This window comes from Saccopteryx leptura, chromosome 5 (assembly GCF_036850995.1).
Source record: "Saccopteryx leptura isolate mSacLep1 chromosome 5, mSacLep1_pri_phased_curated, whole genome shotgun sequence".
In the NCBI taxonomy this organism is placed as follows: Eukaryota; Metazoa; Chordata; class Mammalia; order Chiroptera; family Emballonuridae; genus Saccopteryx; species Saccopteryx leptura.
In genome coordinates, this window is record NC_089507.1 from 129,206,466 (window position 1) to 129,223,424 (window position 16,959).

Genomic DNA, 16,959 nt, shown 5'->3' on the forward strand with positions numbered 1-16,959 from the left:
CTCTCTTCTTTACTCTCTCTCTAAAATCAATAAACTAAAAAAATTTAAGTAAATAAAATAAGAAATTTATACCATTTAATCAACAAGACAATTATAGAAATCATTTAATGAAACCCCTCAAACTATCCAGTTTTTATAAAATAATTCTAAGATTACCTATAAAATATCAATAAGGGGGTACTAAAAATTCAGTCATCAGTAGAGTGCATAAATAAATCACTAAGAATGATAATATGCAACACAATTGGAAAGATACTGTATATTTACACCTGTATATTTATCCAAATATCCAAAAGATTTTACATATATAGAGTTGAGTGCTCTGTCTTGGTCAGGCTGTCATAGAGCTTTGTTTTTTCATAAACCTGTGGAACTTCAGTATTTAGACAGGTTTTCTTACTCTGTCGTACCCAGGAATGCAGCACCTCTTCTTTATTCTGCTAATGCTCTTTGTCAATTCACCAGTAAGTCTGAGGCTTGACTTGAGCCCCTCTTTGCAAAAATGAGCCCTCCTCCATCCTTTAGCATATGTGAACTTAGAGTGATGACTGACATCTGCCCAGCACCTCCACACTTTCACACTCTCTCCCTGCATACACAGCACCTCCCTGGACCTCTGCAACCCTGTTGGCACACAGGGCAAATGCTACAATCGCCATTTGAGAGATGAGGATTTTGAGAACCTGAAGAGATCACATGAGTGGCAGAATTCAGACTGTGTCATGTAGGAAAATGCACCTTATGGCAGCATGCATTATCATCTATCTACGATTACCAATAAGATTAGATTTTGATTACTCACTGTGAGGGATTGAATTGTGTTCCCTAAGAGATGCTGCAGTCTTAACTTCAGTCCTTTAAATGTGACCTTATTTGGAAGTAAGTTTTTTGTCAATGATAAAGTTAAAGTAAGGTCATTTAGAATGGGCTCTAGCACAATATGGTCGTGTATTAATAACAAAGGAAAATTTGGATACAGAGACAGGCATGCACAGAGGGAACAAAATGTGAAGACACAAGGAGAATACCATCTGCAAGCCAAAAAACAGCTAAGGACACCAGAGGCTAGGAGAGGGCCATGGAGCAGGTGGTTCTCCCTCACAGCCCTCAAATTTGGTTCCTCTGACATCTGACGGCAGAATTTTAGCCTCCCAAACTGTGAGACAATAAATTGATACTCTGTCATTGATACTCTCCAGTCTGTGGCACTTGGTTATGGCAGTCCTAGGAGATAAATACACTCATTAACTGTTTGGCTCAGTTGCCGTGTCACCATGGTGGTACTTCCAGAGCTCTGCAGTTACTGTCAGGGAAGATGATGTGATGCTTATGGTGGATATGATTAGAGTGACCATAACAACCTAAGAGCCTACCATTTTCATTTCCAAGTGTGTGGTCTTTGGGGGGTCTTAGGCTTTGATGAGAGCCAAGCCCCAGAACCCAATCAAAGTTTTCAGCCAGAGAGTTTTGCCAGCCACACCAGCCATTTTCAAAAGTACAGGAGCTCCCACATTCATTTTCATCAGTAGAATCTCCACAGTCGTCTACGAAATTACAGCTTTGCTCTGGTTTATAACATCTGCCATTCTTACATTCCCAATAGCCATGTGGACAGTAACCTAAAAAACAGAAAACAATACAAAACAAAATATGGATGAGGAACCACTACTAACACATTGTGAAGTTAAAAGGTAGTAATAGTGGATTCACTTTAATATATAAAGAAACATGGTGTTTTTCGGAGTTTGAGTTGTCTGATCCTTTTTCTATCTGTCCTAACTATCCCCAGTGTTCTGGCCTATAGAACATTCCTAAGGATTACTCAAAATAAAAAGAAGAAGAAAAAGAAATATTACTTTATTGATATAGAAAGGACCCCAAGTATCCACAAATACATCATTTCTTGTAAGCTGTGTTCAAGGATGTAAATTAGATCTATAAGCCATTTTGTTTCATTTTTTAAACCTGAAACAAAATCTTGTTTTGTTTTTTTTTTTTTTTTACAGAGAAAGAGAGAGAATCAGAGTTAGGGACAGACAGACAGGAATGGAAAGAGATGAGAAGCATCAATCATTAGTTTTTTGTTATGACACCTTAGTTGTTCACTGATTGCTTTCTCATATTGTGCCTTGACTGTGGCGCTATAGCAGACTGAGTAACCCCTTGCTCAAGCCAGTGACCTTGGGTCCAAGCTGGTGAGCTTTTGCTCAAACCAGATGAGCCTGCACTCAAGCTGGCGACCTCGGGGTCTCGAACCTGGGTCAGTTCGACGCTCTATTCACTGCACCACCGCCTGGTCAGGCCTGAAACAAAATCTTTAGGGTACTAAGAGCTTATATATTTTGGGACATTTGGAAGTACATTCCAAATAAAATAGAAAGCGACTCATAGATACAGAACAGATTGACAGCTGTCAGAGAGAAGGGGGGTTGCAGGGCTGGATAAAAAATGTTAAGGGATTCAGAAAAAAAAATAACAGATAAGGAGGACAAGGGAGGTAAAAAGAATAGAAAGGGGGTAAGTGATGATAAAAGGAGACTTGACTTGGGGTGGTGAACACACAATACAATATACAGTTGATGTGTTATAGAATTGTACACCTGAAATCTATATAATTTTATTAACCAATGTCACTCCAATAAATTCAATAAAAAATAAAACAATAAATAAAATCTTATCTGGAAGCTTTTATATTCTGTATATTTCTCAAATTTAAGTAAATAGGTGGCTAAGAGGCAGGAAGTGGGAGGAGGTGAATGGAATGCCATGAAGAAACCACTGGGGAGGAGCCTGGTGTCTGAAGGCTCCTAGCCATTCTGCACATTAAATTGTTCCTGGACTTCATGTTCAAGATTGCCGAATTAAATGGCCTTTACAATTACAAGGCCTTTGAAAATAAGTTTCACCTGTGCATTATGTCTCTCACAAAACTTTGTGTTGACTGTTAATATGACTCTTTCTTGCAGTATGGGTTTAAAATATTTTCATTTAGATGCCCAGTTCCATTTTAGCAGATTGGGGTAAGACAAAAGATTTCTCATGTTTCAACTACAGAGTTTGACTCTAAATCAGAACATTAAAGCATTTTTTGAGTGACATAGTTGTGGAGATTGCTTACATTAACCCTCACATTTATAGATGAGAAAACCGAGGATTACAGATTCTAAATGACTTGCTGATTTTTCAAGAGCAGAGATGCAATTTGGACTCAGGTCTAATGTCTAAAGAATTATTTTTTAAATCTATTGATTTGAAAACAAGAGTAGTGTTATCAGGTTGACTATCACAACACACGAGACCACCAAGGAACAAAAACGATGGTGTTGACTCCCAGCGGCATAATTTTTCACAGGGCTACAGAGAACCGGAGAAATTACTACATTATTTAATTTTATCCAAGTTGGCATTGGTATTGATTCTGTCAATTCCAGTTTCTGTGAGGAGTAAAAACAAGCTCATCTTGAGGAAACATTTATCTAAACTAACTAAATCAAGCTAAAATCTCTTTCTTTGAAGACAAACAAAATAATTTGGATATGTTTCTATTTGGAAACACATTACAAATTTCAATATATTAATTATAAATATACATAATATTTTAGAATGATTAAGCTTACATTTATAAACATAAATAGCTGTGTAATTTTAAAATACAATAATTCAAATACTACACAACGATGCTCAGCATAAGTGATGAGAAGAGTTTGTTCCTAGCATGACATAGTAAGAAAGGATAAGAGGGAATGAAGTTTTCCTTCAGCCATGAACAACTAGAAACCTAGGGGAAATACACAAAACCTGTGTTTTCAGATAATTGAACAACAAGATTGTGATCTCTTGAAGGAGGAAAAAGCATCCTATAATCACTCCAGGTTTCTGCTTGAGACACTTTCTAGACTATAGTCCCTAAAGGGTCAGCCCAGCAAAAAATGAGGCTGAGCTGAGTTGGGAAGTCCAAGTCTGGGACAGCTAGAATTTGTGAGGCAGGGTGTGCAGAAAAGGGAGTTGTATAGAGAAAGAGAGTCGGAGAATTTGCTTAAGTCTTTGGCTGAATTCTGATTTTTCATATTTATAGGATAAAATCCAAAGAACAAGAGAGAGAAAGAGAGAGAGAGAGAGAGAGAGAGAGAGAGAGAAACAATTTCTAAGAGGTAAAATAACGAGTACCTATAAGCTGAAAAATTACCAGAGTTCACATAGAGGCAGACACCATTTAGTTTCTACCAGCCAGTGTGAAAAGCCCTTGCTGAATAGGCAGGGCACTGAGTCAGAACCCCAGAAAGGGCTCACTTTAGTAATGAAGCAAAGAAACTCGAGAAGGAAGTAGACTGGATTGGTAAACTAGAGCATCAGGACCAAATCTGGCCTACCGCCTGTGTAAAGAATGTTTTACTCGGACTTAGCCACGCTCACTTGCTTACATATTATCTATGGTTAGGTTCTTTTCAAACTAAAATGATCAGCCAAGCAGCTGCAGAGAAGATCATGTGACATACAAAGCTAAACATATTCCCTCTCCAGGCTTATTTTTCTTTTACACTTGGTTTAAATGAGATGGCTTTGAAAAGAAGATTAAATATATTTCCCCTAAAGTTTAAAAAATGGTACAAAAAAATTGCTGACTTCTGTTCTAAACTTGTGTTTAAACAAATACTTTTAAAAAATGAGCATCAAAGGACTAAACAGACTGTAAGCAACTCAAGTGCCTCTGGAACAAAATTCAATGCTTTTTAAAGGAATATACCAAATTTTAGCACTCAGCAACACATAATTCACAATGTTTAGTGTCAAATTAAAAACAACTAGCATAGAGTGATGTCACGGAAATGGCGCCATGAGCAGCGCGTCCGACAGCTCTCCCCTAAATCACAACAAATTTATCAACTAGAAACAGAAAAATTTATCCTCGGAGCATTCCGGAATTCCACACAAACTGAAAGCGAAAGGACTGTTATCACTTGAATCTGAGAGACGAGGGTGTGGAGGAAGCTACCGCAGGGGCGTTCATTCAAGCCGCCAGGAAGTGCGCCTGTGGTGAGTCAGCCCACACTCGGGAGCCGCGAGCCGCCGCGAGCCGCCGGGCGCGCGCCCGGTCCGGTTGCAGAGCGAGCACCGCTTACGTTCCCAGCGGCCCGCGCACTACGAGTGAGAGTTGCCAGCCACCGGTGCCTGGAGCACCCCATTCGCGCATGTGCCCTGGGCATTCCATGCGTCCAGAGCGCCCTACTGGCCCGCACACCCAGGGTGCGCCATTATCCTGCACCTGGTGCGATCCAGCTGCCAGCAGCAGGGCGAGCGGGAGAGGCTTGGGAGATTATCTCCGTGGGCGGGGCACCTCACCCAGCCATTCAAGCTAACAATCAAGCGTTGGGGGAGGGGCGCGCACAGGCAGCCTAAAATACCTTCGGGAGCACAGCTGTGACCCAATCACTGAAATTAGCTTAACCCATGAAATCTGCGCACCCTCGGTTCTAATTGATAAGATCTCTCTCAGTTCAGCGATCCAAGACAAGAGGCGTGATATTTTTTAGTGCCTCTCGCTAAAGGGGCGGGGGCAACTTCTGATTGATAGAGCCTCCATATTCAGGGATAAACGCTAACAAGAAGGACTTGGCAGATAATAAGATCTATACTACACTAGTCGCAAGCAGAGACTAGTGCCTCTTCTTCCCAGCAAAAACAGGCTACAAAGTGTGGAAAGCCTGGGTTGAGAGGTCCAACTGAATGATAGGCGCTGAACAGTCACCTTGACAACAATTGACTCCCACCCCCGCCTGATTACACTGGAGGCCCTGACTGCCAGAGCCTTTCCCAAAGCCTTGCACTGAGTGGGGATAGAGTGGGGATTTCCCAGCTCTTTGAGCCTCTTACTCCCCAGGCAGAAGCAGTTGCAGCCTTATAGCTGGATCACCAGGCTGCTAATTCAGAAAGGGGGGACTAGGAGAGAGAATCCAGGAAAGCAAACTCTCTCATCGTTGGACCCTGCAAACGCCAACAAGCCTTGACTACCAGCAAGACTAAAGCCAATTATATGACATTGCCATAGAATCCCATCAACTGCAAATCCCTACCTAAGTGTGACACAGGGGCAGAGCCTGGGGTACAGAGTCACCGACCAGGAAGAGGGAGAGAAAAGAAAAAGGAAGAAGTTAACCTCTCAAAATCAAGAAAAATCCACAGACTTTACAACTTGTTCCACTAATTTTTTGTTGTTGTTGTTGTTTGTTTCTTCTATCTTATTGCCTTTATTTCCTCCACCTCGGTCCTTCTATTCTCTGCCCATCTTATGCTTCCCTTTTCTTGAACTACACTACCCATGAGTGTTACATATTATTTCTCTTCTTCATCCTCACCCTCCTTTAAGGTTATACTCCAAAACACTTAACTCTCACTCTCTCCTCTTTTGTTTTTTTTTGTCTTGCTTTATTTTGTTTTTTTTCTCTTCCTATTTTATTTTTTCCTTCGTTTTTCTCTTTTTCTTATTTTTTCCTTTCTATTCGTTTTTTCTTTTCTCATTTTACTTTCCTCCCATTTAATCCTCAATCACGAACAAATTAATTTGGGACTCAAGGCTTTTTTTGGCTTTATTTTTCTTTTTTGCTTTTGTTTTTATTTTTTTTCTTGTTTGTTTATTTTTGTGGCATTTTGGATCCTCCCAACCCAAGGTCTCCATTGTATTTAGTCTTCGCTCCACTTAATACAACAGATTTTTACTTATTATTTTTATTTTTTTCTTCTTTATTATTCTTTTTTGGTCCTTTTTTCTGGTTCCCTCTTATCCCTCTCATTATATCTCTTAGTTGACCATCACTTACAAGCAAATCATTTTATGCTTGTCTAAGATTTTCTTCCTTTTTTTTTTTTTTTTTTACATTTAGTAGGTCCCTACTCCCTTGTTTTGCCCCTTGAACTCTTCACCCCAAATCAGGCCCTCCATTATAGGCACGATATTTCCCTGAGGAGGGGAGAGGAGGGAAAGAGAAGAAAGAAAAAAGGGGGAAATAATAAATTATTACTGTTTTTTTTTTTTGTGGGGTGTTTTACCTTTTTTTTTTTTTTTTTTTTTTTTTACTTTTTACTCTTTATTAATTCTAATTAGTGCTATCAACAAGACCACCCTCAGATGCTGATAAGAAAGAGGAAATCGAATATTATGGATACAAAAGAAAGAGAGGTAACACAAATAGATGTGGAAAAATCTATGGAGAAAAGACTTAATATATTGGAAGCCTTGGAGCTAAATGACAGAGAATTTAAAATAGAAATCTTAAAAATACTCAGAGATATACAAGAAAACACAGAAAGGCAATTTAGGGAGATCAGAAAACAACTCAATGAACACAAAGAATATATTACCAAGGAAATTGAAACTATAAAAACAAATCAAACAGAAATGAAAAACTCAATTCCCGAGCTGAAAAACGAGGTAACAAGCTTAGCTAACAGAACAGCCCAGATTGAAGATAGGATTAGTGAAATAGAAGACAAACAACTTGAGGCACAACAGAGAGAAGAAGAAAGAGACTCAAAAATAATAAAAAATGAGAAAGCCCTACAGGAATTGTCTGACTCCATCAGAAAGAATAACATAAGAATAATAGGTATATCAGAGGGAGAAGAGAAAGAAAATGGAGTGGAGAATATACTCAAACAAATAATAGACGAGAACTTCCCAAGCCTGTGGAAAGAACTAAAGCCTCAAATTCAAGAAGCAAACAGAACACCGAGTTTTCTTAACCCCAACAAACCCACTCCAAGGCACATCATAATAAAGATGACACAAACCAATGACAAAGAAAAAATTCTCAAGGCAGCCAGGGAAAAGAAGAGTACAACATATAAAGGAAGGCCTATTAGATTATCATCAGATTTCTCAGCAGAAACTCTACAAGCTAGAAGAGAGTGGACCCCAATATTTAAAGCCCTGAAAGAGAGGAACTTTCAGCCAAGAATACTATACCCATCAAAGCTATCCTTCAAGTATGAAGGAGATATAAAAACATTCACAAATACAGAAAAAATGAGAGAATTTATCAACAGAAAGCCCCCACTCCAGGAAATACTAAAGGGGGTTTTCCAACCAGATTCAAAGAACAAAAGAAAACAACACCACAAGTAACAGCTCCACCAAGAACACAATAAAACCAAACTTAAACTGTGACAACAAAGGAAAAAAAGGGGGGAGAGGATGGAGATTAACAGTAGCAAAGGACGATGAAGTGCAGAAATACTTATAAGATAGGGTACTACAATGAATATGGTAGGTACTCTTTTCATTACTTAATGGTAACCACCCTTGAAAAAACCACCACAAAAACACTTGACTTAAAAAAGGTAGCAACAGAGGAAAGAAGTATGGAACACAAACAAACAAAAACAAATGATAGAAAAACAAAAGAGAAGAATCAAACTAGATACAAAACTAACAGAAAGCAATTTATAAAATGGCAGTAGGGAACCCACAAGTGTCAATAATTACACTAAATGTAAATGGATTAAACTTACCAATAAAAAGACACAGAGTAGCGGAATGGATTAAAAAAGAAAATCCAACTATATGCTGCCTACAAGAAACACATCTAAGCAACAAGGATAAAAACAAATTCAAAGTGAAAGGCTGGAAAACAATACTCCAAGCAAACAACACCCAAAAAAAAGCAGGTGTAGCAATACTCATATCTAATAATGCTGAATACAAGACAGAAAAAGTACTCAGAGACAAAAATGGTCATTTCATAATGATTAAGGGGAAGTTGAATCAAGAAGACATAACAATCCTTAATATATATACACCAAACCAAGGAGCACCAAAATATATAAGACAGCTACTGACTGACCTAAAAACAAAAACTGACAAAAATACAATCATACTTGGAGACCTCAATACACCGCTGACAGCTCTAGATCGGTCATTCAAACAGAGAATCAACAAAGACATAGTGGCCTTAAACGAAATACTAGAACACCTGGATATGATAGACATCTACAGGACACTTCATCCCAAAGCGACAGAGTATACATTTTTCTCTAGTGTACATGGAACATTCTCAAGAATTGACCATATGTTGGGCCACAAAGACAATATCAGCAAATTTAGAAAAATTGAAATTGTACCAAGCATATTTTCTGATCATAAAGCCTTGAAACTAGAATTCAACTGCAAAAAAGAGGGGGAAAAACCCACAAAAATGTGGAAACTAAACAACATACTTCTAAAAAATGAATGGATCAAAGAAGAAATAAGCGCAGAGATCAAAAGATATATACAGACAAATGAAAATGAAAATACGACATATCAGAATCTCTGGGATGCAGCAAAAGCAGTAATAAGAGGAAAGTTCATATCACTTCAGGCCTATATGAACAAACAAGAGAGAGCCGAAGTAAACCACTTAACTTCACACCTTAAGGAACTAGAAAAAGAAGAACAAAGACAACCCAAAACCAGCCGAAGAAAGGAGATAATAAAAATCAGAGCAGAAATAAATGAAATAGAGAACAGAAAAACTATAGAAAAAATCAATAAAACAAGGAGCTGGTTCTTTGAAAAGATCAACAAAATTGACAAACCCTTGGCAAGACTCACCAAGGAAAAAAGGCACAGGACTCAAATAAATAAAATCCAAAATGAAAGAGGAGAGATCACCACAGACATCATAGATATACAAAGAATTATAGTAGAATACTATGAAAAATTATATGCCACCAAATACAACAATCTAGAAGAAATGGATAAATTCCTAGAACAATACAACCTTCCTACACTGAGTCATGAAGAAGCAGAAAGCCTAAACAGACCAATCAGCAGGGAGGAAATAGAAAAAACTATTAAAAACCTCCCAAAAATAAAAGTCCAGGCCCAGACGGTTATACTAGTGAATTCTATCAAACATTCAAAGAAGACTTGGTTCCTATTCTACTCAAAGTCTTCCAAAAAATTGAAGAAGAAGCAATACTTCCAAACACATTTTATGAGGCCAACATAACCCTCATACCAAAACCTGGCAAGGATGGCACAAAGAAAGAAAACTACAGACCAATATCTCTAATGAATACAGATGCTAAAATACTAAACAAAATACTGGCAAACCGAATACAACAACATATTAAAAAAATAATACATCATGATCAAGTGGGATTCATCCCAGAATCTCAAGGATGGTTCAACATACGCAAAACGTTTAACGTAATACACCATATCAACAAAACAAAGAACAAAAACCACATGATCTTATCAATAGATGCAGAAAAGGCTTTTGATAAAATACAACACAATTTTATGTTTAAGACTCTCAACAAAATGGGTATAGAAGGAAAATATATCAACATGATAAAGGCCATATATGATAAACCATCAGCCAACATCCTATTAAACGGCATAAAACTGAGGACTTTCTACCTTAAATCAGGAACAAGACAGGGTTGTCCACTGTCTCCACTCTTATTTAACGTGGTGGTACAAGTTCTGGCTAGAGCAATCAGACAAGAGAAAGAAATAAAAGGCATCCATATCGGAAAAGAAGAAGTAAAGGTATCACTTTTTGCTGATGATATGATCCTATACATCGAAAACCCGAAGGACTCCACAAAAAGATTATTAGAAACAATAAACCAATACAGTAAGGTCGCAGGATACAAAATTAACATACAAAAGTCCATAGCCTTTCTATATGCCAACAATGAAATATTAGAAAACGAACTCAAAAAAATAATCCCCTTCACGATTGCAACAAAAAAAATAAAATACCTAGGAATAAACATAACAAAGAACGTAAAGGACCTATATAATGAAAATTACAAAGCATTGTTAAGAGAAATCGAAAAAGATACAATGAGATGGAAAAATATTCCTTGTTCTTGGATAGGAAGAATAAATATAATCAAAATGGCCATATTACCCAAAGCAATATACAAATTTAATGCAATTCCCATCAAAATCCCTATGAGATTTTTTAAAGAAATGGAACAAAAAATCATTAGATTTATATGGAACTATAAAAAACCCCGAATAGCCAAAACAATCCTAAGGAAAAAGAATGAAGCTGGGGGCATTACAATACCTGACTTTAAACTATATTATAGGGCCACGATAATCAAAACAGCATGGTATTGGCAGAAAAATAGACACTCAGACCAATGGAACAGAATAGAAAGCCCAGAAATAAAACCACATATATATGGTCAAATAATCTTTGATAAAGGGGCCAACAACACACAATGGAGAAAAGAAAGCCTCTTCAACAAATGGTGTTGGGAAAACTGGAAAGCCACATGCAAAAGAATGAAACTCGACTACAGCCTGTCCCCGTGTACTAAAATTAATTCAAAATGGATCAAAGACCTAAATATAAGACCTGAAACAATAAAGTACATAGAGGAAGACATAGGTACTAAAATCATGGACCTGGGTTTTAAAGAACATTTTATGAACTTGACTCCAATGGCAAGAGAAGTGAAGGCAAAGATAAATGAATGGGACTACATCAGAATAAAAAGTTTTTGCTCAGCAAGAGAAACTGATATAAAAATAAACAGACAGCCAACTAAATGGGAAATGATATTTTCAAACAACAGCTCATATAAGGGCCTAATATCCAAAATTTACAACGAACTCATAAAACTCAACAACAAACAAACAAACAATCCAATAAAAAAATTGGAAGAGGACATGAACAGACACTTCTCCCAGGAAGAGATACAAATGGCCAACAGATATATGAAAAGATGCTCAGCTTCATTAGTTATTAGAGAAATGCAAATCAAAACTACAATGAGATACCACCTCACTCCTGTTAGATTAGCTATTATCAACAAGACGGGTAATAGCAAATGTTGGAGAGGCTGTGGAGAAAAAGGAACCCTCATTCACTGTTGGTGGGACTGTAAAGTAGTACAACCATTATGGAGGAAAGTATGGTGGTTCCTCAAAAAACTGCAAATAGAACTACCTTATGACCCAGCAATCCCTCTACTGGGTATATACCCCAAAACCTCAGAAACATTGATACGTGAAGACACATGTAGCCCCATGTTCATTGCAGCACTGTTCACAGTGGCCAAGACATGGAAACAACCAAAAAGCCCTTCAATAGAAGACTGGATAAAGAAGATGTGGCACATATACACTATGGAATACTACTCAGCCATAAGAAATGATGACATCAGATCATTTACAGCAAAATGGTGGGATCTTGATTACATTATAAGGAGTGAAATAAGTAAATCAGAAAAAAACAAGAACTACATGATTCCATACATTGGTGGAACATAAAAATGAGACTAAGAGACATGGACAAGAGTGTGGTGGTTACCAAGGGTGGGGGGAGGGAGGACATGGGAGGGAGGGAGGGAGAGAGTTAGGGGGAGGGGGAGGGGCACAGAGAACTAGATAGAGGGTGGCGGAGGACAGTCTGACTTTGGGCAAGGGGTTTGCAACATAATTTAATGACAAAATAACCTAGACATGTTTTCTTTGAATATATGTACCCTGATTTATTAATGTCATCCCATTACCATTAATAAAAAATTTATTATAAAGAAAAAAAAACAAAAAAAAAACTAGCATATGAAGAAGCAGGAAAAATGTGATCTATAATCAGAAGAAAAATTAGTCAATAGAAGCCAGTACAGATACGATAGATATGATGGATTATCAGACAAAGACATTAAAGTAGTTATCATAAATATACTCAATGTGTTCACCTACAATTTGACGCAATCAATAGAAACCTATTTTCTAACAAGTAAGTCAGGAGGACTATATATCATCAATATACACAAATCAATTGAATTTTCATATTCTAGAAATAAACAACTTGAATCTAATATATATTTTTAAAATTCTTAAAAGAGCATTTCAAATCATGAATTTCTAGGGATAAATTTAACAAAATACTTGTCTGACTTTTATATCAACAATTATAAAACATTGATAAAATAAAAGAGACCCTAAATAAATTAGGTTTATGATTGTAAACCTCAATATTGTTAAGAACTCAATTTTCTCCAGATTTATTTATAATTAAAATATAATTCCAATCAAAATTTCAGCTGGATTTAGTAAATAGTAACAAAATGATCCAAAAATGTATTTAGAAATGCAAAGTACCTAGATTAGCTTAATAGTTGGCAGACTTACAGTAACTGATTTTAATGCATAATATAAAACTATAATAATTAACCCAGTGTAGTATTGGCAATATAGACAGACTGATCAGTGGACCAGGGTATAGAGCTCATAAGTTGATTCACAAACATATGATCAACTGATTTTCAATAATGATGGCAAGTTAATATATAGTATTTTTCCCAAAAATGCATAAACTGAATCTAATTATGAGGAGAAACCAACAAACACACATTGGGAGTATTCCAAAATATAAAAGGCCTACGTTTTTCAAATGTGTCAATTTATTAAAAAAGACAAAGTATGAGTAACTGTTGTAGATTAAAGACATCTAAAGCTACATAAAAACTAAATGTAGTACATGATCCTTAATTGGACCCTGAACCAGGTGTAAAACAAAAATTACACAAAGGAAATTTTGGGAGCAATTAGTAAAGTTTGAATGAAGCTCGTAAATTGAATAATAATATGTATCAATGTTAAATTTTCTGATTTGATCCTTATACTTGTAAGTGAATGCCCTCTAGTATAGGAAACAGACTATGAATTATTTAGAGGTAAAAGGGCACTATGATATTTGCAACTTACTCAGAAATGAGTCTGAAGAAAGTAGGATTATATAGAGAACAAGTGGGCAAACATAATTTGTGAACCTGAATGAAGTATAAGTTCTTTGCATAGTTCTTGTGATGTTTCTGTAAATTGAAAACTATTACAAATTTTTTTAAATGTAAAAAAATAAAATCCTCCAATGGCATCACATCTCACTCAGATTCAAAGCTAAATCCTTAAAATGGGCAAGAAGCACCCCACAATCTTGCTCCATTTTCTCCTTCTTCTTGTTGCCCAGCCAAAGTTACCAAGCACACATCTGAACATTTGTAGCTAAACTGTTGGCTTCATTTATTACTTGTTGCAGAGATTGAGAGCAAATGCCATGGGATCCACGAGGCAGCTCAGTAACAGGGTATAAAGGACTTATCATAGGGTTAGGGTTTTGGTTAGGTTATTTTGGGGAGTTGTGCTCCAGATTGAGTAGTATCAAGAAGTAGGGCTAATTCTATAACTAGATTATTTTAATAATTCTTATCTAACAAAGGGAAGACCAGAATAGGTTAGAGTTATAATTGGTTAGAAACATCTCTCACTCAGATGAATCAAGATAGGAACATGCTGCTTACTCTTTGAGCTGAGATAACATCTTGCATTCAGGCACAATTAAAAGTGATCTCATTTTGATCTTAATCCATCCTATTCTCAGAGTGGCTTTGTCCGACATTGAAGTTCTGTGAAGTTGTTTACATTCAACAGAAAAACCAGCGGCTTGCAGCATCACCAAGGTCTGTCCGATAGCACAAGGCCATGGCGGGATGTCAGGGACTGCTTGCTTTACTTACCTCACTTTGCCATTCTGCTTACAAGGCGAGAGAGCTCAGAGGGGCAGCTAACCTTCATACATGATCAGAGAACAGAAAAGAAAACCCCTTTGCCTAATTGCTTTGTAGGAAAACAAAATGGCAGGCCAGTTACTTGGGGAGATCTTGAAACATTTAAAAGGCCATCATATCTGTTAATTTTTAAGCTGTTTGGTTTTTCTCTTTAATAATTTTCAGCAAAAGCTTAAAACTAGGAAGTTGCAGTGGAATCTACTTTCAATGTTAGTGTGAAAGAAGATAATATGTAGAAGGAATTCTGTGAAATAAATTACAATAGTCTTAAGGAACTGACCAAAATATAGGTAGAAAAATTGTGATTTACATTAAGAAAAAAGGAAAAGCATGGAGGGAAGTGTAGGCAGAAAGGAAGCCTCCAGACTTTAAGGAGAAAGGCCGAGTGTGGTTCTAAGTGGCTTGCTAAATGTAGTGCATGATCCAATATGGGTGAAGCTTTAGTTCAGAGCTAACAGCAGTTTTCTGTGTTTATAGGTTTCCTGGGCAATGCATATTAGGCCTCGTCCCAGCCCCCAACCCAGAAACAATGTGCAAACTGGTCCAAAGACTGTTTCTGCAGTCTCTGCCTTCTATATTCCAAAAAGTGGCTACCCAATATTCTAGCCATACTTTCTACTGTCTTGATCTGCATGACAAAATGTACACTAACAAAGTTTCTACTCAAATTCATTTATATTTCCAGAAAAAATGGTTGATTCCTCATTTTTAAGTTACCCATTTTGCATGTCAACATTTAAAAAATGTTATGTGAACATTACATGCTAACCTTCAACTGATCCTAACTCTATAATAGAAAAGCGTTCAAACAAGAAATCTAATGTTACTTGTAAAAATACACATTTCTTAGTGATTCAAAATTGGAAGAAATTTCTGAACAATTTGCATGCCTTTTTTTCTAGTTATCATATTTAGAAAGGCAAGGTAGTGAGTCTGATCATTGAAAATCTTTATCTTCTAAAGTTTTAAATTCAACTACCAGTAATGACATGAAGACAGTCCACTGAATTGTTTTTGCACCTGCTGGAGGCTTTGACTACTCAAGGAGAATTGGTTTGGGTTAAGCCATCATGAAGGAGTGGCTGCCATGAGGCAGAGCTAGAGCTGGAAATATGACCTAGGGAAAAAACCTCAAGGTCAAAATCACTTTAGGTAAATTATATTTTGTACTTTCACACAGTCTAACTTGTCAATATTTCCTTTTATGATGTTTGAAACTCCAATATTAAATAAAAATTTCCCTTATCTTTTTTGATACTGTATGTATAATTGCAGTTTTTAAAAATTTTAAATTTTTGTCGCACCTAAAATTTATTTTGGCATATCAAATAAACAATGAAAGTTTTAAATTGAAGAAGAGGAATAGATACACAGACAATATATACACATGCTGGTGTATTTATTAAATGTCATTGAAGATATACATAAGAAATTAAGGACTCCTCTGGAAATAGTAACATTAAGGGTAGAAGTCAGAAGAAGAAAACTTTTTTAAGCTATGCTCAGTTTTGGTAACACTGTGTATGTGTGTGTATTTAAATAAGTATTTGCTTTATATTTAAAACTAATAATATGATGCTAGGCTAAAAGCCTGAGAATGACAGAGCCTCACATGATAAAGAAAGGTTTGAAGTATGTAGTCAAGTTATACTTGGGCAATGCAAGACAAGCTGAAGCTGCTTGGATGAGCATTAATTTGGAATGAGTTACAATAATGTTGACAGTTTCTGAACAACATGGCTTTGGGAAGTGGAAGAGAGAACACTCTCCACTCCAGGTGGCTATGGAAGAAATGTTGAAATTAAAAGAGAGCCAAATATCAGTATAGAAGTGAATATATAAAAAACAAAATTTTCTGCACAAATATCTAAGATTTATACTACTAAAATAATCTATCAATTCAATGCAATTCTTATCGAGACACCAATGATGTATTTCAAAAACTTACAAGAAATATTTAAAAAATTTATATGGCCCTGGCTAATTGTCTCAGTGATAGAGTGTAGGCCTGGTATGTGGCAGACCTGGATTCGATTTCCGGTCAGAGCACACAGGAGCAGCGCCCATCTGCTTCTCCTCCCCTCCCCCTCTCCTTTCTCTCTGTCTCTCTCTCCCCCTCCTACTGCCAAGGCTCCATTGGAGCAAAGTTGGTCTGGGAACTGAGGATGGCTCTATGGCCTCTGCCTCAGGCACTAACATGGCTCCGGTTGCAACAGAGCAACACCCCTGATGGGCATAGCATTGTCCCCTAGTGGGCATGTCGAGTGGGTCCCAGTCTGGTGCATGCCATGTGGGAGTCTGTCTCTCTTCCTCCCCACTTCTCACTTGAGAAAAATAATAAATAAATAAATAAATAAATAAATAAATAAATAAATAAATAAATAG

General features: G+C 36.8%; 1 protein-coding gene across 1 annotated transcript in view; it reads right to left on the reverse strand.

Moving 5' to 3' along the window:
• The window catches only part of MALRD1 (MAM and LDL receptor class A domain containing 1), an 837,423-nt gene that overhangs the window by 360,438 nt on the left and 460,026 nt on the right, over positions 1-16,959 (reverse strand). Inside the window, 1 exon segment of the mRNA XM_066386561.1 lies at positions 1,374-1,619. Coding sequence (XP_066242658.1) covers positions 1,374-1,619 — 246 coding nt within the window.